At 37.3% G+C, this 24940-nt stretch overlaps 1 protein-coding gene across 1 annotated transcript in view; it reads right to left on the minus strand.

The window, feature by feature from the left end:
- cep104 (centrosomal protein 104) overlaps positions 1-24940 on the minus strand; it is a 203366-nt gene that overhangs the window by 93070 nt on the left and 85356 nt on the right. The window contains exons 14-16 of the mRNA XM_028807321.2: positions 14683-14859; positions 8103-8309; positions 4585-4701 (exon numbers count right to left, since the gene is read on the minus strand). Coding sequence (XP_028663154.2) covers positions 4585-4701; positions 8103-8309; positions 14683-14859 — 501 coding nt within the window. The remainder of the gene's footprint in view (positions 1-4584; positions 4702-8102; positions 8310-14682; positions 14860-24940) is intronic.

Below are 24940 nucleotides of genomic sequence, written 5' to 3' on the forward strand. Positions count from 1 at the left end.
TTTGTGTTATACTTGTATATTTTAAGAACGTGTTTATTTGATATTTGGACTTCAGTCTTCACACATTATACACCTCATGTCTACATTTTGTCAATTATTACTAAAATATGAATAACGTTTCTTTTTAAGTTATGTGTTCAACAATCCCTGCCTCGCATTTCATCCTACATTTACAGAGATCGCTGTAGATGCGGAATTAACATGAAATTCATGTATTCCACATAACGATATATTAGTGCTGGGCGGTATACTGCTTCATACCAAAAACCATTTTTTATTTTTATTATATGAATTTTTCTTATACCGCAACACCGGTTTAAATAGCCTAAACAATGTGGCACAGCAGGAAACTGTTTAAGGAGGGACCTTTTTCACTGCTGCACTGCTAAGCACGCATACAACAGAGTACATGCGTTAGTGGAGGTATTGAACGGTGAAAATGGACAGAGAACATTCCGAAACAAGCTGTAGCAGACAATAAAGTTGAACATGATGACACAGAAGAACTTTCGCCGAAAAAAGGAGCCGTGTCTGTTGTCTGGAGATAGTTTGATTTTAAAAGGTCGGATGTGGACCATTATGTTCAAATATGTGAATACTGTTTCTATACTACTGGATAATACTGAAAGATAGTTTGGTTTTAAAAGGTCGGATGTGGACCATTATGTTCAAATGTGTGAATACTGTTTCTATACTACTGGATAATACTGCAAGCCAAGTTGTACTTGTTTTATTTTTTTTCAATACTGTGTAATGTACCTAGGTACTGTGTAATAGTGTGACGACATGTTGGCTTTAATCTCGACACTTATGACGAGAATAAAGTCGACATGTTGACTTTATTCTCGACATTTCTACTTTATTCTCACCGTTTATGTCGAGATTAAAGTCGACATGTTGACTTTATTATCGTAATTTGTCATTAAAGTAGAACATCATAAACTAAACTTCATCTTAAAATGAATATTTAATTTACTAGATTTTCTCAAACCCAGTCATAAGTTATGTAGCACATTAAATGCTTTGTGTTAAGTGTTCCCGGAGCCAAGTTAATCGCTATGTGCTTCTTAAACTGACTTCCTCTTGCATTAAGAGGAGGCACAGGCAGCACACAGAATACATTAATTTCATGATATTCCTGCTCTCTGAACATTTAGAATACTAAGACAAATACTTGATATCATTTTCATGATGAAATGCATTAAAGCATGTATTAATCACATGGGGGCAGAGTGGCGTGGAGGTTGCACTGCTGCCTTGCAGCAAGGGGGTCCTGGGTGTTCTCTGCCTTGAATTTGCATGTTTTTCTGGTGGGTTTACTCGGTGTGCTTCAGTTTCCTTTCAAAGTCGTGTAGGATGTGGGATTTTGTTACGTTACAATGACCCTGCTAGTGTATGTATTGCTCGTATTCACCCTGCGATGTGCTGGCGCCACGTTCAGGATTTGCTCCTGCCTCGCACACAGTGCTTGCTGGGATGGGCACAACCCTGAATGGTTGGCATAATTAAACATGTATAACAAAGATTTTTTTAAAGTTCTGAACACTCTGTGGTCTAAGTTTATAACTAGTTTTAATTTCACAAAGACGTTTATCAGGTGGCGATTGGTTATGTGGAGAAAGAAAAAGGAAGGATAGGAATTGGGGGTTTGTTATGTCAGACAGAGAAAGTACGCATGCAATAAAGAAAGTCTGCTCAGAAGAACATCCATTGAATTTTGTGTTTGTGTCACCAACCACCAGATCACGAACCCAACATTTACACAATATTTAAGTTAAACCTGTGCGATACCCATTCATACATCCAGTTTTTTTTGGAGCCTCGTCACACCTGCCATAAAGTTCTCTACACTGAACGTACACCTGGGGACTCCTTACTGCGAGGGAGCAGCACTACCGCCACACTACCGTGCATGTTTAATACCTGCTTTAATGCATTTCATCATGAAAATGATATCAAGTATTTATCTTAGCATTCTAAATTTTCAGAGAGCAGGAATATCATGAAGAGAATGTATTCTGTGCGGCGATAGCTGCCTGCACCTCCTCTTAGTGCAGAGGAAGTCAGTTTAAGAAGCGTGTAGCAATTAACAACTGGGTTGGGGAACACTTAACACAAAACATTAAATGTGCTACAATAGTTATGATGGGGTTTCAGAAAATCTAGTAAATTAAACATTGATTTTAGGATGAAGTTTAGTTTACAACATTCTACTTTAATGACAAAGTAAACTATGAGAATAAAGTGGAAATGTCGACTTTAATCTCAACATAAACTGCGAGAATAAAGTGGAAATGTCGAGAATAAAGTCAACATGTTGACTTTATTCTCGACACATAGTTTTTTTTTTCTTCACTGTGTCCGTATTTTTTTTCTTGACCGTGGCCCTAATACGCTTCCAGAGGGCTATACCACAAATAGCACTATAAATGCAAGTTGCAGTTTTATTTTTTATGTATATAGCTTAGCTTGAAGCAAGGTCCATATTAATGCAATTTGCCTTAATGATGGTTCAGTTTGTAAAGATGTCATAACCAAGTTGCACTTGTTTTATTTTATTTTATTTTAATTTGTTGAATACTGTGTAATGCACCTGGGCTTGAAGTAATAATATTATTACTGGAAGTTGCACTATTATTTATTTTATTGTTATTATTTATTAGTTTAAATATTATACAGTTTAATGATGGTAAAGTTGTTAAAAAGTCACTTTAACGTGTCAGTGGCCAGAGATTGTTAACATTAACAGAAAGTGTAGTTGGTTTACAAAAAATATTTACTATTTATTCCTTTCTAAGACATGTTCAGTGCAATACAACTTTTGACAAGCACCTCTGGATATTTTACTAAGTCTAAATGCTTCTTTGGATGGTTGAAAATATGTTGTCAAAATTTTAGTTTAAGTTGTTTGCAAACTTTGTTTAATAAAGAGGTTCTATATTTTGACTGCATCTGTCATGCAATGTGATTCCTTCTCTTCATTAGTGCCACCCCCATGAAAACTATCACTTTATGGGACCATGTAAACCTGCATTAATACTTGTGTGCACATTAAAATATTTTTTTATACAATGTACAATTCTCATGACAGTGGAATAGGTTGTTCTTAGCCAGTCTACTGCAGTAACTGCAGTGGAAAATGTGGCTAACATCCACTCATGCATGGGAAAAAAATACAGTGAAACCGGTATAATTTTGAAAAATACCATGATATAGAATTTTGGTCATACCGCCTAGCACTACGATATACTGTATTATTTAGCCTTGTCACACACGTGCGCATGGGAGGCAGCTAAAGGGCTTGAGTAAGGGCAATTCCGAGTCAGACCAGGATGTGGCAGAGTGTACTGATTCTTTTTTTCGCTTTCCTGCAGACCATACACGGGAGATTCCACCTGGCCCTGTTGATGTCACTTCCGGGTCCAAGCCTATGAAGGAAGACCTTATCGGCTCTGGCCCCTTTGATGTCACGTCCGGGCTCGTGCCTATGGCTGAAGAACCTTATGAGCCCGACCCATCTGACTTCACTTCCTGTCTTCCCCTTTAAAAGCCTCCACCTTTTCCCTATTCCCTCAGTTATGTTTTGGACTCGGTTTTGTGCACATCAGTGCTGTTATACATTTTGCAACTTTGCAGACAGGATACCAATATACGGGTGGCTGGTTTTTGCAACACCCTATACAACTTCAGACATCTTACATGCAGATAAGGAGCCTTGGCTTGAAATGGGAGAACTGTTTGCACAAGTTGAGCTTCGTCAAGGGGGGAGGGGTGGGAGGGCAAGATGGGATAGCAGGCTGCTTGCTGCTTGTGCTGATTGACAAATTTACAAAACAAAAGATGCTGATGGAGAGGTGCAAAGGGATTTAAGGTGGGCCGTGATTATGAGTTTTTTCATAGGCTTCAGGGATTCTAGTGTTAAACAGCAGCATGTGCTAACCAAAAGGGAAACCCCTTATACTTACAAAAAGTAGAAAGAAAGAGTTGTGCACTCTCTCCAAAAATAAAATACACTTATACTATAATCATGGTAGCCCTATAAAATGACCTTTGATTGCACATTCTGTTATTAGCTCAAAATAAAGCCAATTGATGTTAGACTTTTTTTAGTTAATCATTTAGGAAAAAATGCACCTCATTCATTCATCATTTTTAAAATAACAAAGATATTGTTGTTTGGTGACAGAATACATTGTCAAGGCAGTTCCTATACATGTCTGGAATCTAACATACTGCTCATAATGTTAATTTTTGTATATGTTATCAAAATTATATATGAATCATGAACATGAAACATTTCCAAATCATTTGACAAAAATGAACTGATACCTACAAAATACCTAAAATATCTAAGATATAGGATTTATATCAGATATACTTTCAAGAACATTTATCTTTTCTAAATAAGGATGTATGATAAAAACGTTATCAAAATGTGTCAGTGAAGACACCAAACACACATTTTGGATCCCAATAATGATCCAAAATCCAAAATATTTATGCTTGTTTTTATTCACAAGTTTGTCATTTTAACTGACAAGAGCATGCATGATAATCTAGAAGGTTAACTTTGATAATACACACCTTCCCAGATTGTACCTCTGCCTGAATTTCCTTTAAGGCAGCCAACTGTTCCTGCAGTGCAAGGATCTCTTCTTTTTTCTTCTTCTCTGCCTCCCGAGTAGCAGTTTTCCTCTGTAACTGTAAGAGCAGCAAGAAATTGCTTTAGAGCACAGTTGTTTTAGGGCACAACATTTAAAAGAAGTAACCAGAGAAAGAGATTATATAGCCCATATCTTGTTAACTGTTCATTACTGACAGACTTGCATGCAATCATAATTCACTATCTCTCATATAATCTCACACTTTCTTAGCTTTCTGTGTGATTACTATTACTCAAACTGTTTAAGCATTTGGTCTCCCAACCTTAATTGGTTCTGCTGGTATTTGTATATAAAACATATTTGTGCCCCATTCCAGCTCTGAGCACAATACATACTAATAAATATAATATCATTAGAATAAAATACAAATAATACCAGTTATGTTGCTGCATTAGGGGCCAATATGGCAAAGGCAAAGCCACAACAGATGTTGTGCAAAAAATAATATGCTACCCTCTATAGTTTAACTTATTATTGAAATATTTTAACAACCCTCAACTTTGTCTTCTTAAGGATTTTTTTCAATTGACACCATATGCTCCATGATATCTATTATCAAGAGAAGCACTGCTCTTCGTAGTATGTGAAATTGTCTATGTGTTGGGTACTGCATGCTTATTTCCATCTAAAGGGGCATGCTCTACTGGTCCTGCAGTATTCAAGGTTTACTCATTTGCGTGTGTGTGCACGTGTGCAACATGGACTTTCCAGTTTAGCATTAAGGTTTAAAAGCTGTAGCTCCTTAATACTCTGTGCTAAAATGAAGACTTTTGTGGTCCTAAATCCTCCATTTGAACTTCCAGTTGGACTTTTCATAAGAAAAGTCTATGCAGAACAAATAGTAAAAAACTTATGAAAAGTCCACTGCCATTTCCTGACTTAAAGGAAGTGACACTAATTTGGAATGCAAAGAGAAAAAACAGAAAGCAGATCAAGATCAAAAATACAAAGCGCAAGGCAGAGTAGGATTTTGATCTTCATTTCACCCACTAGTGAGGCAGAATGCCTGATGGTGCTAAATTTCAAAAATCTTTGTTGTCTTCATCATATTTTGTGGAAAAAAAGGCAGCAGTATGACAGGTTCCTGTTTAATAGAAGCACTGAGTCCTGGTGCAAAAAGAACAGGTATGTAGAAAATAATTTTTTCAGTTGTTTGTTGGCCTTGCATTGTCCAGCAAATGCCTAGCCACACTTGTGCTTGAGTGTTGCAGTGTGCCATCTGTGTGTTCTTTTCATTAGTCGGTGTGGCTTGTTCTTTTTCTACTCAAAGCCATTTTTTTCTAGACTTGAGGTGTTAGTGTTTTTATTTAGGCAGTTCATAGCCAATCCATTTTTCTGGGGAGTGAATGGGTGCGTGGCTTTTACTTCACTTAACCTTGTCATGCACAAGTGCATGGGGACCGGCTTAAGGACCCGATGTGTACCGTGAAACCTCATGCCAAGGAACAACGACGGGGTACTAACCTCTCTTTCTTTGTTCCCTCAGGAAAAACGAAGCAACACCACCATGAATACACCCAGACTCGCTAAAACTCAAGACACTTCTGGGTTCCCTCCTTCCCCTTGGTCCCCATCTGATGACGTCACTACCATCCATCTACCACTGCGACTCCTTCCCAGCATTCCATATCCACTTCCGTTCCCACCCCATAAATTGTCCTATTATCATTTGGTTTTTGTCTTTTGTTCAATGTACAAGCTGACCGTGAACTTTGAAAGTTTTTTTGCTACAGTATACGGGGACGGAAACCCCAACTCTTCATACTTTCTCGTGTGTTTTCTTTACACCTTTAAATATATACTTCTGTATTTTGTTAAATAATGACGATGTCAGAGGGTATCACAATAATTTGATGCTAGTAATACAGACCAGGTATTAGGATCCCATTGTTTGACTGATTTTTTTTGTGATATGAAAGGTACATGAAATTGCACATCTCACTTGTCATTTAGTAAAAAAAGGTACTGATATTATTACTATTTAGTTAAGTTAATGTTAACATTAGCAAAGTCTGAACATACAAAGGAAAATTCTGGTATTGCTCTATTCCAAACATAACAGTGAATAACAATATAATATAAACATAGGATTGGAGGGCTTTTCTCTTTTATATTTGTTTTATATATTTTGTGACAGATTTTTTGGGTACATTTTTGTTTATGTTAATCATACTTAAGCTGATTTTAACCCATTTTATATGTTCCTAGGGTTGTGTATCAGCACTGATATCCCAATTCGATTGCGTTTCACATTGTTTCGATTTGATTCGATATAGATTTTATCTTGATTGAATTAGTATGCACTAATATATTCAAAGTGTTGACTTTTTTAGAAATGACTTAACCATGCATTAAGAACATTAATATAATGTGACAAACTTCAGTAATACTTTACTTGAAGGTTGTCTACATAGTGAGTTCATAACATGTGCATAAGCATGGAATGTCATTCAAGAAGAAATACTTGATTAGTAATGAACAGTTAACATCAGTATTGGAAGATGTGGAGCAAAATATCATTGCTCTTTAAAAAAAAAAAAAAAAAAAAAAAAACGGCACTCATTCACAATTTAACTAACATATCAGAATCCACACACATTATGGGGGCATCCTTGTGTTAATACAATGCAATGGCATCTACTTTATAAAACATCTATATCATCTTTACGAATAATACTACTATAAGATAATCAAATACGTTGGGTTGGCACCCTGCCCGGGATTGGTTCCTGCCTTGTGCCCTGTGTTGGCTGGGATTGGCTCCAGCAGACCCCTGTGACCCTGTGATCTCGCTCGCTCGCCTGTGTGTCTCTCTCTGTTGCGCTGTGTGTTTGTGTGTCTCTCTCTCTCTCGCGCACCTGTGTGTGTGTCTCTCTCACACGCACCTGTGTGTATGTCTCTCTCTCTCTCTCTCTCGCACGCCTGTGTGTATGTCTCTCTCTCACGTGCTTGTGTGTGTGTGTGTGTCTCTCTCTCTCTCTCTCTCTCTCTCTCTCACACACGCCTGTGTGTGTGTGTGTCTCTCTCTCTCGCACGCGCGCCTGTGTGTGTCATGCTCTCTCGCTCTCTCTCTCTTGCTCGCTGCACAGGAAATGCACAGGGAGAGACTGAACACATACAAACCGAAAGGGAAACTGGCTTGTTCGTATACCGAGTGTGTGGCCGTGAACAGATGCAAAAGTTCGGCGAACTTTTTGATCAACCGATTTGTACGTGTTCCGAGACGTTCGTGAACCGAGGTTCCACTGTATCAGTCTTAAAAAACCTGATCTGAGCATCAGTATTGAGTAGCTTTGTAGCAAAAACACCAACAAAAATTATATTTTTATAATTTATATATTTTATATATCATTTTATATATACAATATAATAATAACAACAACAATAATAATAATAATATTTAATACATAATATAATTTATATATAATTGCGACTTACTTTTGTTTGAGCCTCTGTCGGCCGTCCATCTATCTTTGCAAATCCATCAAACAGAGTCTTGTAGAGAATATTTTTACGAATGTTGGCATCTTCAGATGGGAGGTAAGTTAGCACTGTGCTCTTATGCTTGTGGTACATGCTTAAAATTAGTCTTACTGCTGATTCACGAACCTCTGATGCACTGTGTTCTAGTGCTCCTGTAGTACACTAATGATAATAATAAAAACAAGAAAAAAAACACAGAGAATCCAAATAAATATGACGCTAGGAATTTAAAGTGCATTTTAAAGGCATATGACCATTATCTTTATATACATGACTGAATGCAACTGAGCTACTACATGCTGGAGCAAAACTTGTTGACCTGCATCTTTAGACCCGAACTTAATTGTGATGACCACCTGTTAGTTAGTATGCAAGCACCTGTAAATGCTAAGAAAATTTCTAGAGATGAGTATACTTTCAGTGCTCCTGCAATACAAGGAGACATGTACTGATACTCAAAGTTTTTGGAAGAATAGATGTCTTTGTAAACATGAATTCAGAACCTTTTGAGTTTTTATTTAAAAACTTAAAAATTCAAGATGATGGGCATAAACAATATTCATAGACAAAACAATACTTAGGAAGAAAATTAAAGAGTATTTGGACTGTAATTGTTTGCCTGAGAATGAAAAGAATACAAGTATATTTTTTTAAAAGGATGGTGTGAAAAATGTTAAATAAAGCTAATAATTTAGCACTGAACTTTAACTAATAATAAATTAGCACTGATTTATACATGCATGCACAAAAGAGTATTTCTAAGGAACAGATGAGCATATCGTCCCATTACATTTCTTCCAAATTTCTGCATCCATATAAATAAGATCGTGACATACAAAGCAAGGCACTTAAAAGTCATGAAGAATGCATTTAATGTAAGAAGCAAAGCATTATTCATCTTGCCAAACTGTACTAAAATTGTAAGGAATCTAATTTTTTACTCAAGATGTAAAGGTGTCATTAGAATGGATTTCTGAGTTTAAAGTAAGAGTTCAGGAAGTGTCTACTGTCTAATGATAATTGTATCTTTTTCCTAGCTTCAGAGGAGTTTATAATAATCACCCATCAAAGACTTAGTGAATAATCTAGACTACTTTAGCAACAACCCCTGGGGCCTCATGTATAATGCCATGCACAGAATTCATACTAAATCATGGTGTATGCACAAAAATGGAAATGTGCATACGCACAAAAAAAACTAGATGCATAAATCTGTGTGTATGCCAAGTTTCACACTCTTCCCCTTTACAAATCCTAATAAACGTGAAATTTAACGCACATGCATGTGCCTACAGCCCTTTCCCAACTTCTCCCAGAATTTTGCATTTTTTAATATGCAAACCAATAAAAATATCACCTTCCTTTCAGTGTTTGGTTAAAAAACAATGGAAAAGGCAGGTGAAAAAAAGAAGAATTTCACCAAATGCAAAGTGGAGGCATGGAAAAACATACTATTTGTTGGCTTACGCAGTGGTATAAGAAACAAAAGTGTAGCGGAGACACTTGATAGTTCAAGTTCAGAAAGTTGTTCAGTACCCGAAAGTGGTAAGATATCGCAGTCTACGTGAAAAGGTTAATTGCAGCCTACCATCTATTTAATCTTTTTTAGACAATATTACAAAAATTGATCCCCATGAGATGGTCAAGCGGTGATGATGCTGCTGTGCAGAGTACGTCTTCGGGGGCTGGCTGCACACACACCTCTGCCTCAGAAACAATTGGGAGGCCATCTGGCTGTGTGCTGACAGACACTGTTCTGGAGTCACAAAATGCTATAGTAGATGCTGTACGAGATGTGGCCAATAAACTAAGGAATATAAGGGCTGTACTATGTGATATTGACCACAAATTAAATGAATTGGTTAAAACGATAACATGGTTAAAATAAATGCTGCATCTGATTACCTGTTTTTACATTCTGCTAATTACATTCAAACAAAGTTGAAACGTTATCTGATCTGGCTGATCATGTTGTAGGTCAGGGTCAGGTCCATCATAGTGCATCTGTTCAGGCACATGCTTGCACACTGCAACACACTTTCTGTGTACTATAGAGCAGCACATTAATAGAGTGGAAATGCTTTCTATTTACATAAGCAAATTCTCTGGAGGTGCCTTTATAACCTAGCAACAGCACCAAGCGCCACAATGGACCGATTCGCCGCTCTTTACTTTGAGGTGACTCACTATCCTTAAAAGGAATGCTTGCCTTTTGCCACAATACTTGGAAAAAACACCTGCGACTGTGTGGAGCTGCCATTTTAATAGGTTTTCCCGCTATATATAATGTAATGTCAGCTCATTCTTTTAGTGATTCATCCCTGGCTGATGTAACTTGTCCAGCATAGTTACAATTGCAATATACACGCAGTTGACCGCTCTGATTACTTTTGGAAAATCGAACGTTAATTCGAATTGCACTGTTATGTTTGCCAATTCAACCACAGTACTGTATAAGGAAATCTTATATATCTGGATGACAAGCAGATAATACCATCCTCTATAGCTGGCATTGCATGATTCAGTGATGATTGTGAAATACCCGATCGGTCAGCAAGTTCAAATTGAAAAGCTCCTGCGACTAAAAATCCGACAGTGGACAGAACTTGCAAAGAAGCAGGTAGGGCACAATTCCTCAAAGTCTGCCCTTGTAAAACCTGCGCCAGTTCACCACACGTGTCCAAGAGGATAGCTGTTGGAAATTGAAATTGACTTAGAAGTCGTCATCATCTGTAAACACGTGCTCTCTTCTAATTCTTTCATTTGCAATTTCTTTTAACAACACTAAGGCAGCCATGATAGTTGGGATAGTTTGGCCATTCCATGCACCATTATATTGTTACAGAACGATTACGATCAAGTTAATTAAATTTGTAAACGATATGCAATTAATTTCGGTGTATTTGATAAAACCCGCATCATAGATGTGAATCTAAAAAAGAAAAGTAGACCACAGGAACAGTAGCACTGCTTTGATGCTGGGTGCCAACAGTTTACAAGCAGAAAAATGTGTACACAAGGGGGAACACTGCCTTGAAAATGTGTGTGGCTTTACAACAAGTTTAGCTTTTATGTATCTTGAAGTGAGCGTGGAAACGTGCATACGCACCGTTTATACATGAGGCCCCTGGTGCTTAAACAGACAATTATTTTTATGAAAGCTGAATACTAGCATGTTCTTGTCAACCAAGTAAATGCATGGGAAAATATTAAGCAGGATCTGATCACTTTTTCAATATGACAAAATACATTATTTTAACAAAGTACTTTTACATAGGGGTGGGCGGTATGACCAAAATTCTATATCACGGTATTTTTCTAAATTATCCCGGTTTCACGGTATTAGACGGTATTTTTTTCCCCATGCTTGAGTGGATGTTAACCACATTTTCCACTGCAATTACTGGCTAAGAATAACCTATTCCACTGTCAAGAGTATTGTACATTGTACAAAAAAAACATTTTAATGTGCACACAAGTATTAATACAGTTTTGCATTGCCCCATAAAGTGATAGTTTTCAAGGGGGTGGCACTAATGGAGAAGGTATCACATTGCATGACAGATGCAGTCAAAATATAGAACCTTTTTATTGAACAAATTTTGGAAAAAACAAACTATAATTTTGACAACATATTTTCAACCATACAAAGAGGCATTTAGACTTAGTAAAATATTCAGAAGTGCTTGTCAAAAATTGTATTGCACCGAATATGTCTTAGAAAAGGAATAAATAGTAAATATTTTTTGTAAACCAACTACACTTTCTGTTAATGTTAACAATCTCTGTCCACTGACACGTTAAAGTGACTTTTTAAACAACTTTATCATCATTAAACTGCATAATATTTAAACTAATAAATAATAACAATAAAATAAATAATAGTATTATTACTGATAGTTGCACTATTACTTCAAGACTTCAAGCCCAGGTGCATTACACAGTATTCACCAAATTAAAATAAAATAAAACAAGTGCAACTTGGTGATGACATCTTTACCAACTGAACCATCATTTAGGCAAACTGCATTAATATGGACCTTGCTTCAAGCTAAGCTATAACATGCAAATGCAAGGCAGGCACGCTGCCGTGCCCCCATATGATTACTGCATGCTTTAATGCATTTCACCATGAATATTATATTAAGTATTTATCTTAGCATTCTAAATGCTCAGAGAGCAGGAAGATAATGAAGTGAATGTATTCTGTGCGGCGATCGCTGCCGGCGCCTCCTCTTAGTGCAAGAAGAAGTCAATTTAAGAATCACTTAACACAAAGCATTTAATGTGCTATATAACTTATGACGGGGTTTGACAAAATCTAGTAAATTAAATATTCACTTTAGGATGAAGTTTAGTTTACGATGTTCTACTTTAATGACAAATTACGAGAATAAAGTCAACATGTTGACTTTAATCTTGACATAAACGGCGAGAATAAAGTAGAAATGTCGAGAAATAAAGTCAACATGTCGACTTTATTCTCGTCATAAGCGTCAAGATTAAAGTGGAAATGTCGAGAATAAAGTCAACATGTCGTCACACTATTACATAGTACCCAGGTACATTACACTGTATTGAAAACAAATAAAACAAGTACAACTTGGCTTGCAGTATTATCCAGTAGTATAGAAACAGTATTTACACATCTGACCTTTTAAAACTAAAGTATCTCCAGGCGACGGACGTGACTTCTTTTTTTCGGCAAAAGTTCTTCTGTTCATCATGTTCAACTTTATCGTCGGCTTCAGTTTCAGAATGTTCTCTGTCCATTTTCACCACGCAATACCTATGCTACAGCTACCTATTTGGTGGTGTAGCAGTGAAAAAGAGCCCTAGTGCAACATATCTGTGTTTAGCGGTGTAGCAGTGAAAAAGGTCCCCACTTGAACAGTTTCCTGCTGCGCCACGTTCCGAACGTCGTTTAGGCAATTTAAACCAGTGTTGCGGTATAAGAAAAATCCATATCATAAAAAAAATAAAAAACGGTTTTCGGTATGAACCGGTATACCGCCCAGCACTACTTTTACCTATAAATAAAATTAAAGTTTTCCCTGAACCAGTAACCATTTAGCTACTATGTATTTAAATCAACATTATTGTGAAAATATTTTATGTCAGACAACTGAAAAAACGTAGAAAGCAGTAGCTGCAATTATCTCTGTGGTTACCTAAAACATTACTTATACTATATGTGGTGTTATAGACAAACATTTCTATAAAGGGCTACAATCTGTACTGCATTTTCACAAGTTTAAAAATGATATTAATATTGAGAAAAAAATAATACCCATTCTATTTTAAGTACTACCCACTAACCCCAATACCATCACACTCATTTAAATAAGAAAACTGCAGAGGAAAGCTTTAAAAAGTAGTCTGTGTCTCCCTAACCTGGGAAACCTTTATTTGTTGTGCTATTCAAGCCGTCTTTTTCATTTGTGCTGTCGTGCATGGCTTTTATTTATTTTTCTTAATAAACAAGGGAACCTGACTGGTGCCCCAACATTCGAGGCAGCGCTGCTATTCTGTCCGCTGGTCACACCCCATAAATAACATAGTGAAACAGGTAGGTTCAGTTGTGTCTAATGTATTTAAAATCTGTAGAACATGAGACAAAAGCTTTGACTTTTCTATGTTAACATATGGAATCAAACAAAATAAATATATATACTGTATATTCACAAAATTAAATTGTTTCCAAATGTCACACTATACAGATTACAGGGGAAAAATCAAATTGTGTAAAGAGTTTATGAGTAACATAACAAAGACTCTTAATTCAGTTTAGGGTCATACAGGGTCTATCCTTGCAGCACTAAGCACAAGAAAGAATCTTACATTAGACAATGTGCCAGTCTACTGCATGGCCAATTCTCACAGGAACCATTTTAAAATCATCAATTAACCTAACACACATATTTTTGACATATATGAGAAAACTGGAGAATCCAGAAGGAAACTTTTGCCAACATGGTAAGTATGAAGCGAGCACCAATTAGGCAACATCTGACATCTGATCCCAGAGTGGTATGAAAGTAATTCTAACCACTTCCCAACAGTGACACCTGCATTTAAGAATAATATGGGTGAAAATAAACAGACAAGATAGAAACAATCAAGAAAGTGGGGTTCTTCTGACATACTGCCATATTTTAAAATTAAAGTATTAGAGTCATACCTTTTTCATACTGACTGATTTTTTTCACTTTATCTTAAATTACAATGAAAATAAGCATTTTTGCAGACAAAACAACAGAAAAAAAGATTTTCAAGAAAACAAGCAACCAATGGAAATTACCTCAATATAATACTGAACTATAACACAGCCACTGTCAGATTCCACATTACTGCAACTAATTTTCATTTTTTAAAATACTCATATTTTCCATACAGTTTATCAAATACTATTTACAAAATCCATGGTTTGGGTAAAAAATATGTAATTACAGATAATCATGGGCACAAACTGAATATATTCGGACAGTTTGTAACAATGTTTAGCTCTATCAATTTACATAGAACTGGGTTATACCTGCATAACATTGTCCACAGTAAATCCAGAGTTATCTGTGCCAAGATCTTTCAGCAGCCGTTCTAAAAGCTCCATCTGGCTTAAAGCAAGACGGGCAGGCATTGTTGTTTTCAGGGGTTTCACCAGCTCAGTTGGGATAACCTGCAGAACTTTCACTTCCTTGAAAAGAGCCATCTCCTAAGAAAAAAAGGGACATTATATAAGAAAGAGACTTCTTTAACTTAAAAATTAATTATGGGATCATCCCAGTTTTGACCAATTGATGTGAAGGTTCTCATAATGGTGAATCCATTAGACAGAAAATAATGTTTTCCAGAAATTTCTCAAATAATTCAATTAGGCAATTTTAACTTCAAAATAAAAGCATGAAATCTTACCAACAAGATATACAGTAAATGTGACAGTTATAATACATTTTCAGCAACTTGGTTTACTACTAATGCATTATTTTATAGGGACAAAATAACACCTGAACTGTACAATAACGTTAAACCGTTTTATTTTTTACATCTTAATTATACAACAGTTCTTAACATCTACATGCCATACATTTTCTTTTGGTAGTAAACTAATGGGCTGTTGATTTTTTTCTAGTGTCAATTCCTCTCAGGAAAATGTAATGTCAAATACTAATAAAGCACAATATTTATGCATTTATAATAACAATGCTGCTAACACTGGCATCCCATTCTGTGACTGATCCTGCCTTACAGCTAACTCTCTCAGGATGTGTCCATTAGTGTGAAGATAGATGAATACAGCTTCCTGACTGCAACCCTCATCATTTATAATACTTCCATAACAATAATGAAAAAAATAAAGGACTACACAGTCATTGTGTATATAATGTTATAATTTCTAAATGTATGTGCCATTCCCCGTCCCCCTAACACTTTTGAGAGAGTATGTGTGTGAAGCATCTCCTTAAACCCATATTGCAAAGTCTGTTGCAGTAGCATGCTACTTTCTGTGATTTTAAAATTATACAGGTCATTTCATTACATGCACTATATAATGTAAGCACTGTAACCTGTCAGTGCTCAACTGTATATACAGTGCCACTATTCCTCCGTGTGGTCATATACTTCCAGCTGTGCTGCAGAGCGTGTATTTAGTACATCAGGGATTATTTTAAGCTCATCAAAAAGCACTCAGTGGCGTGACAGAAGAGCATGTTGACATACTAGTCTTTCTTGCAAAAAAATTGTACATTATTTACACAAAAATGCAATGTGCACTCTTTGGTTTTAAGTAAAACCTTTAAGTGTGTTAGTGGTCTGTTTGTGTATTGCTTTTCTCATCAACCATTTACAAAATGCCACATTAATATTCCCTTTTCTTTAATTTTCATTTAACACTTGTTTTCATATTTTTACGTAAACTGTTTACAACGGATTGCAGCACTTACTCAATTGATATTTAATGGCATTTTGTTACATTATACTACCTCAGTAACAGTATTTGGTTTCATCAATGTTAAAAAAAGTGTTAACTGGATTTAAACGTCTATTTTTAATCGTTTACATAACTTTACTCTTACCTTTTACAAAAGATTGCCCTACTTGACATACCGTATTTGCATTTATTGACTAAATTTCTATTTGTTCTAATCAATATTAAGATTATAATGTATACTGAGGGCGGCACGGTGGCGCAGTGGGTAGCGCTGCTGCCTCGCAGTTGGGAGACCTGGGGACCCGGGTTCGCTTCCCGGGTCCTCCCTGCGTGGAGTTTGCATGTTCTCCCCGTGTCTGCGTGGGTTTCCTCCGGGCGCTCCGGTTTCCTCCCACAATCCAAAGACATGCAGGTTAGGTGGATTGGCGATTCTAAATTGGCCTTGGTGTGTGGGTGTGTTTGTGTGTGTCCTGCGGTGGGTTGGCACCCTGCCCGGGATTGTTTCCTGCCTTGTGCCCTGTGTTGGCTGGGATTGGCTCCAGCAGACCCCCGTGACCCTGTGTTCGGATTCAGCGGGTTGGAAAATGGATGGATGGATGGATGTATACTGAATTGCAATTTATTTAAAAACATTTTTATTGAGTTCAATTATATACTGTACTGCGTATCAAAAATGGTATTGAGTTTCAATATCTTTCTTAGTATTGTATTGAAGTTTGAAATTCTGGTTTAATGACAACCCTATTATCTACACACTTATTCATGTAGCAAGGCACAGTAATAATGCATTCATGAAACCATTTCCAAGTGGCACCTCTTCCGAAATATCAAAAAACATTTTTAAGAATGTGAAGATCACAGAATGTGACATTGTGATAAAACTATTCCCATAACACTCAACAGAGTAACCTGATGTAGAAGAATGTGAAGAAACTATAACAACCATCTATCCTTTTGATGATGTTGGATGTGGAAGAATGATGTTGTACCTTTAAAAGAGAACTTTCCCTGCATCATTTTTGCAAAGTGTCATTAATACCCATAGATCTTAAGACTTAAACCTTTTACATTCCAAAGGTGTTTGTTCCTGAGAAGATTTCTACTGTGTGTAAAGATTCCAAAGTTGTACTGTAAGTGATTCTATAACCTTTATTTAAAAGGACAAAATACTAGTATACACTGGAGTCACAAAAGGTATAAGTACCTCCACATTTGTATACAGTTTACTTCAAAAACTGAAACTAGTTTGAGAAATTAAGACTATAAGGTAATGTCTTTGTCCCAGTGTCTGATATTGCCATATACAGTATTACTGGACATGCTGCAAGGGAAGTCTGTTAACGACAAGGTTGAAAAAGTATATGAGCACAATGATATAGCAAGGACAAATTCTGAGACAGCACATGTAATAACTGGTTTTCCTCTTCCAGCTCGAGAGTAGAAAAAGAGTCCTAAGAAGAGCACTGACAACACATCCTAGGGCTGCCAGAAGTCCCACCTCTTCCAGCACTTGATCCATATAAGTTCCACAATGGCTTGAAGTCAGCATTCAATTTCAGATCTTTGACTGTTGGAGAAGTTTAACCTGCTGAAGTATTATAAAGCACAGCCATAATTGGCTAAAGTATTATTTTATTGTCTTCCTTGTTTGTTAACTTCATTAGCTTTTTAACTAAAAAATGTTGATCTCGGGTAGACCCCTGCTCTTCATATTGTTTTGTTCCATTTCCTCCAACCTGTTGTGTAATCAGCAGACTCATGATAGAGCAGCCAGTCCAGCCAGATCTTGCTAACCTGGAGCAGCAGTTAATAAATCAGGTCCACCAGCTGCAAATGCAAGTTGCCAGAAAGCAGACTTGACTTTGTGGAAATCATGGTGCCGCACACTGCAGAGAAGGCACTGCACACTGAGAAAGTGCACAGTCAGTCCCATGTTTTGATGCTGAGGAATGACATCGAAGCCTTCCTGCTGATTTTTGAGCACACCACTGATTGTCACCACTGGCCATAACAAAAATGGACAAACATTCTTTCTCTGTTCTTGACAGGACAAGGTCAGAAGGTCTATTAGGATCTTGATGAGGGAATGGTGTCTCAGTACTCAGTGAAGAAGAACAAGATCCTCACTCGGTATGGCATCACATCAGATCTGTGTGCAAATGAATGCCATTTCAATACTGACAAGCTAGCCTGTGCCTAGGCATTTGATCGATGATGTTGGGAGCTGGTGCAATGGCTTCAACCCGCGGAGAACTCCAACAAGTATGGATGGTCTTGTGAAACAGTCTCTTTCTCTCCCTGAAAAATGAGCACGGTAGGTAAGAAGGACCTCCTTGAAAAATATGGAGAGTCTTGTAGAGGTCCTCAATCGGCATCAGGTCACCTTCACGAATGAGCGACAAGAGGGCAAAAGAAGGCCACAACAGAACAGTTCCGGTAAACCAGAGCTACCCCTGCACTGTTACAACTGTGATTGACAAAGGGTACTGTGCATTGTCATTCACTAACTCACTGTCAGGCTATTTAACAGGTGTGATGAACAGATTTAAGATGGTTCTCCTCATTGTTACTGTGAGCAGCACTACCATTTACTGCTTTATTCTCCTATTACATTATAATAAAAAATGGACAAGTCTTAACTGAATCCATAGGTATGTTTACCACACTACCACTTGTACTAGTTGCACAGACTTTTATGGCCAGCAAGACCTCCAAGACCTGAAAACTGCCCTCAGTTCCTCCCCCAAGATGGTTGCCCCTGACTTCTCTAAACTTTTTATCCTTCAGATTGACACATCTGACACCAGCTTGGGCATCATGCTGAGCCAGATCATTGATGGGGAAGGATACCCCATCAGATATGCAATGGCTGAGCAAGAGACCATAGCAATTAAATTGGTGATTGCCTACCTGCAATACTACCAGTATTGGGCAGGGCAGCAGGTTTACCCTGGTGACAGACCATGCATCCCTATAGTGGATGGCCACCCACAAAAATGCAACCCACGTGTGACTTGCTGGTTTCTGGAACTATAGCCCTACAAGTTTAAAGTGCTACATAGCAAAGGAACACTTCGTGCCAATGGTGTGATGCTCTCTCCCAGGTACATGACCTTGTGGTGTGTGGGGTGTCTTGTGTCACATGTATTGAGGGACAGTGTCTTGGGGGATCAAAGCCAAATGACATAACAAGGACAGATTGTGAGACAGTGCATGTATTAATTGTTCTTTCTCTTCCAGCTCAAAAGTGAATTCCTATGAGGAGTACTGAAGACTCCTCTTCTAGCACCGAATCCATACAAGTACCGTGACAGCCAGAATTCACCATTCAATTTTGGACCCACAACTGTTGGAGCTACAGTATATCAGCCCACAGAAACACTATAGAAATTACCTAAAATAAAGTGGTGATAGGCAACACTTTCATTTTGTTTATTTCGTTTTTTATTTTATTAGCTTTGCAGCTAATAAACAGGGACATTAGGGAGACCCCAACACTTCATAAAGTTTTATGTCCTTTTCTCTAACTAAAGGCTATTTTGCTATACATTTTGTTGCACATTGTTTTTCTTATTTGTATATAATAATAATAATAAGTCATTACATTAGGGAGGAACCGGGAAGCGAACCCACAATCTTGCACAGTCTCCTTACTGCAAAGCAGCAGCACTACCACAGCGCCACCTGTGAGGATATGTAGTTTACTATGTATTTATATATACTGTATATATATATTATTTAGATGTAGTTTAGATTACTGTAACGCAATCCTCTCAGGAATACCCAAAAAAGACATAAATCGTTTGCAACTAGTGCAGAATGCAGCTGCTAGAATCCTAACCAGGAAAAGAAAATCCGAGCACATTTCTCCAGTTTTGATGTCACTACACTGGTTACCTGTGTCATTCAGGATTGACTTTAAAATTCTGCTTATGGTTTATAAAGCCTTAAATAATCTCGCCCCATCTTATATATCGGAATGTCTGACATCTTATATTCCAAATCGTAACCTCAGATCCTCAAATGAGTGTCTCCTTAGAAATTCCAAGAACAAAACTTAAAAGAAGTGGTGAGGCGGCCTTCTGCTGTTATTCACCTAAGATCTGGAGTAGCCTGCCAATAGGAATTTGCCAGGCTAATACAGTGGAGCACTTAAAAAAACTGCTGAAAACACATTATTTTAACATGGCCTTCTCATAACTTCACTGTAATTTAAATCCTGATACTCTGTATATCCAATTCATTATAATAACTATTCATGATGACTCTAAAATCTGAACTAACCCCTACTCTCTCTTCTCTTTCCTTTTCTGGTGTCCTTTTGGTGGTGGCTTACTCAAAGCAACGTGATGTTCCAACAGTGATGGATTAAAAGCCAGAAGTCTGCATGACCATCATCATCAAGTCCTTCCGTGAGAACCCTAATTACAAAGAGGACTATTTTCATTTATGTTAGGTAGAATGCCCAGAGGGGACTGGGCGGTCTCGTGGCCTGGAACCCCTGCAGATTTTATTTTTTTCTCCAGCCGTCTGGAGTTTTTTTTGTTTTTTTCTGTTCCCCCATGCCATCGGACCTTACTCTTTTTCTATGTTAACTAATGTTGTCTTATCTTAATTTCTTATTTTGTCTTTTATTTTTCTTTTCTTCATTATGTAAAGCACTTTGAGCTACTTTTTGTATGAAAATGTGCTATATAAATAAATGTTGTTGTTGTTGTAGTTTAAAGTTCATTTATATCCATGTCAACTGCCTTGACAAAGTTATGCCTAGACTGAAGCAGGTAGGAACAGGTGCTTAAAAATAAGCAGATGGACAAGGCAGGAATCATAATCAAACACCATGTCATAGTGAAAACAATAAGTTACAATAATGCTAAATATACAAGACCAACACATAATTCTTACTTGTAGCAGACAATTGGGTTGCATTATTCTGTAATCAGTAACCATTTCAGATGTTTATCATGCCTTCTCCCACACTCCCCTTAGTAATTCTGACCATTCCTTCAAAACTTCCACCTCCAACATACATAAATACACTGATGCTGTATCTTTATATATTAGTTTTTGTGAAGATACTTGCTTCTCAGCTTCCCCACCCTGCTATCACTTTATCTGCAGCTTATTGAAAAGGCAAAATATTAGAAAAGCTGCAGGCCTGGACCTTATTTCCCCTTCCATAATTGGGCACTGTGTAAAGTGCAGACCAGTTGTCTACAGTGTTTGCAAACATTTTCAACCAATCTCTGGATCTGGGCACTGTTCCTGCCTGCTTCAAGAGCTCTGCCATTATTCCAGTAGCAAAAAAATCAAAGGTCACATGTCTAAATCACTACAGACCAGTAAATGTAATATCTGTGGTAATGAAGACCTTTGAATGCCTTATTCTGAATTACCTCAAGAATGCTACAAAAGACTTCCTGGACCCATTACAGTTTGCATAAAGATCCAGCCGGTCTGTGAATGAAGTGAATTTAGGTCTGAGCTTTATTTACCAACACCTTGATAAGCCAGGGACATACTGTATGTGAGGATTTTGTCTGTGGACTTTAGCTCTGCTTTCAGTATAATCCCAGAGCTCCTAGATAAGAAACTCATCTAGTTCAACCTGCCTAGTCCAATCTGCAATTGGATATCAGACTTTCTTACAGATAGGAAACAGTATATGCAGTTGGGCACGCACATGTCTGACCCATCAGCCCTTAGTACTTTTGCACCACAGGGATGTGTCCTTTCCTCACTACTCTTCTCATTTTACACAAATGACTGTACCTCTGGTGATTCGTCTGTCAAACGTCTTAAATTTGCAGATGACACAACACTAATAGGGCTCATCTAAAAACAATAATGTGTCCATATATAAACAAGAGGTTGAAAACCTGACTTTGTGGTGCAGCCATAATAGTTTGAACCTTAACATTCAAAAAAATCAGGAGATGATAATATATTTCACAAAACAGTCACCTGCTCACCTATCACTTGCTATAAAAGGCTCAACCATTGGGTGTCACACACATGTGTATGGGATGCAGCTAAAGGCCTCAAATGAGAGTAATTCCATGCCAGACCAGAAGGTGGCGGACTGTGCAGATCCTTTCTCTCTTTCCACTGCACAACAGTTTCGGAAATTTCCACCTGACCCTGGTGACATCACTTCTGGTCCAGAAGTTGTCACTTCTGGATGTGACTCCGATGACATCACTTCCTCAGCCTTACTTTAGAACCACCATCTTTACTTCACATAGTCAGTTCTGTCTTGAACTCCAGTCCGTACACTACTGTAAAATTAATTTACCAATTTTGCAGCCAGGTTTCAGGTACACGGGAGGCTGCCCCAAACCTTTTTGTGGCTCTTTTGTCATTCTTTTGACATGAATAACAGAATCATTCACATTTCTGGGCACTGTGCTGTCATAAAACATTAAGTGTGACAATAACATCACATGCTTTATTAAGAAAGCCCAGTAGAGAAAGTTCTTTTTGCGTCAGCTGAGAAAATTCAATCTCCCTCAAGCAATATTGGTCAAATTCTACACAGCCATCATCGAGTCCATTCTGACCTCATCTGTAACTGTCTGGTTTGGCTAAGGCAGGGGTCTCCAACCTTTTTTCCCCTGAGAGCTACTTTTACAAAATGAAAATGACTGAGAGCTACTCATGTTTTCTAACGTTTATTCTCATAGTTTATTTCAACCCAAACAAACTGAATAAGCTTGTTTTGCCTGAACATTTACAAAATGTTGGTGTCAACAACTCACATTTTGCATTAAAACATCACAAAAAATAGTTCACCTGCAAATGCATTTTGTATGGTTGTATGCATTTTCTAGTGTATCTCACACTATTGAATTAAAACATGAATGCTGTCAAAACAAAACAATGCAATTACAAATACACAGGTATTACTTAATCATTTGTTATTTTGTTACATGTCACTGTTTCACTTCACAAGAGTATTCACATGTCCAGTTGCATGTGTGATGTGTTTTTTAGTTAGTCAGATGACTGGCACTGCATGGAGTCAAAAAGAGAGGTGTATGGTGGAGTGTAGCCACTTGGGTTCACTCTTTTGGAGTCATTTAAATGTTCATCTGTCAGTCTTGTTCTGAACTTTGATTTCATGACATTCATGTCAGAAGAGGCAGACTCACAGAGGTATGTAGACCAAAACAAAGCAGACATTTTCAGAGCTGCTTGGTGAAGATTCTTATAGTCATCTGGCTCTACTAAGCTCCAGAAATGCTGAGAATGCTGTTGAGACTTTAACTGCACATTATTTTGAGGGTTAACTAATATATAATATATAAAATCCAATGTCTGTCTGTCTGCATGTCTGTCCGCTTTAAACGAGAGAACTACTTAACGGATTTAGATCGAGTTTGTTTCTATAATTTGCTTGAACATTCCAGTTGATTTTGCGACTTCTCTTATTTCGCTATGTATAATAGTTCACTTGCGGTACCCATTTTTTTGTGCGAATCCAAGAAACATGCAGTGGGCCGGGGGGAGGGGCCTTCCTCACTCACTCACCAGCTTCGGGGCGTGTTCCTTAACTCCACTTAGCTAGCGGACAACAGAACAATTGAACTCAACTTTGTTTGATATTTAAAATAAAGTGTTACTTAGGTCTTGATGAGTTTGAGACCAGATATTCTCTTAAGTGTATGCCACATTGAAAAGATAGATTGCAGTTCAGATTGTGGATTGTGATATGATTTTTTGGAAAGATCGCCCACCTCTAATTTGACTAATCAAGTTTTCAAATTTATGTAGGATTCATTAACCCTTTGGCGAGCTACTTGGAAAGGCTCACAAGCGAGATGTTGGAGACCCCTGGGCTAAGGACAATCTGCAATGCATCATCTTCTGTGGATCATCAACTTTCACAGGCTGTAACTTACCACACACTGAAGTCCTGTATGAGTCCAGGGTAAGGAAGAGGACCGCAAAGATCATTGCTGATCCGACTCACCCAGGGCATCACTTGTTCCAAAGACTTCCCTCCAGCAAATGTCTTTGTGTAGTGAAAAGTAAAACAACCCATCACTTAGATTTTATCCATGTGCAGTTATTCTTAAAATATGCTCTGAGCCTCTATTCAGTATCTATGTATACCTGCATACTAGACTACCTGGACATTATAATCTTACTATTTCTTTATTTTTTTGTATTGCCCTTGAATGCTATATCATATTTTATTATTTTATATTCTATCCCTAAATTGCTCAAAGTAATACTCCAATTTTAAATAATACGAAAAGGAAAACAAATGATGCTTTATAGGTCAAGGAAGTAAATGTAATCGTTTTGTACTTTAAATCAATAATGATGTGCAAAAAGCAATTGTAAATATCTCAATTACAAAAAATATATATATGATATAAGTAAAGTGGTGTAATGCATAATGAACCTGCACAGTGGAGTAGTTCCAAAGAAAATTTAAAGCAGAATGGAGAAGGATGTGTCATGATTATAGCTATCTAAAATATATTCCCACCTATGTAAAGATGATTAATGGTACCACATCCCCACTCCAAAATACTTGCATTTTTCTTGTCTTTTGTGTCTGAAGTCTGAGGAAGGTGGGAGAATTGTTGGACAGTGGAATGCAGAAGCAGTTTTAGTCAGAGGTCGGATGATGGAAGTCATTTTGAAAGAGTTAAGAGGGAATATTGCTGAAGGATAGATTCTCTTTTCAAAATGGAGAATGCAGTTTTGAATGATGACTGCTGGAGTATGTGCTAAAATGGAGCTTTACTGTAGCTTCAGCCTGGAAAATTTCCTCCTGTCTCTCCAATTCTGTCTTCTTTTTTCCTCTCTTTGGCTCATTCCTATTTGGTTTTTGAATCATTCAGAGTTGGAT

The sequence above is a fragment of the Erpetoichthys calabaricus genome, chromosome 8 (assembly GCF_900747795.2).
Source record: "Erpetoichthys calabaricus chromosome 8, fErpCal1.3, whole genome shotgun sequence".
Lineage (NCBI taxonomy): Eukaryota > Metazoa > Chordata > Cladistia > Polypteriformes > Polypteridae > Erpetoichthys > Erpetoichthys calabaricus.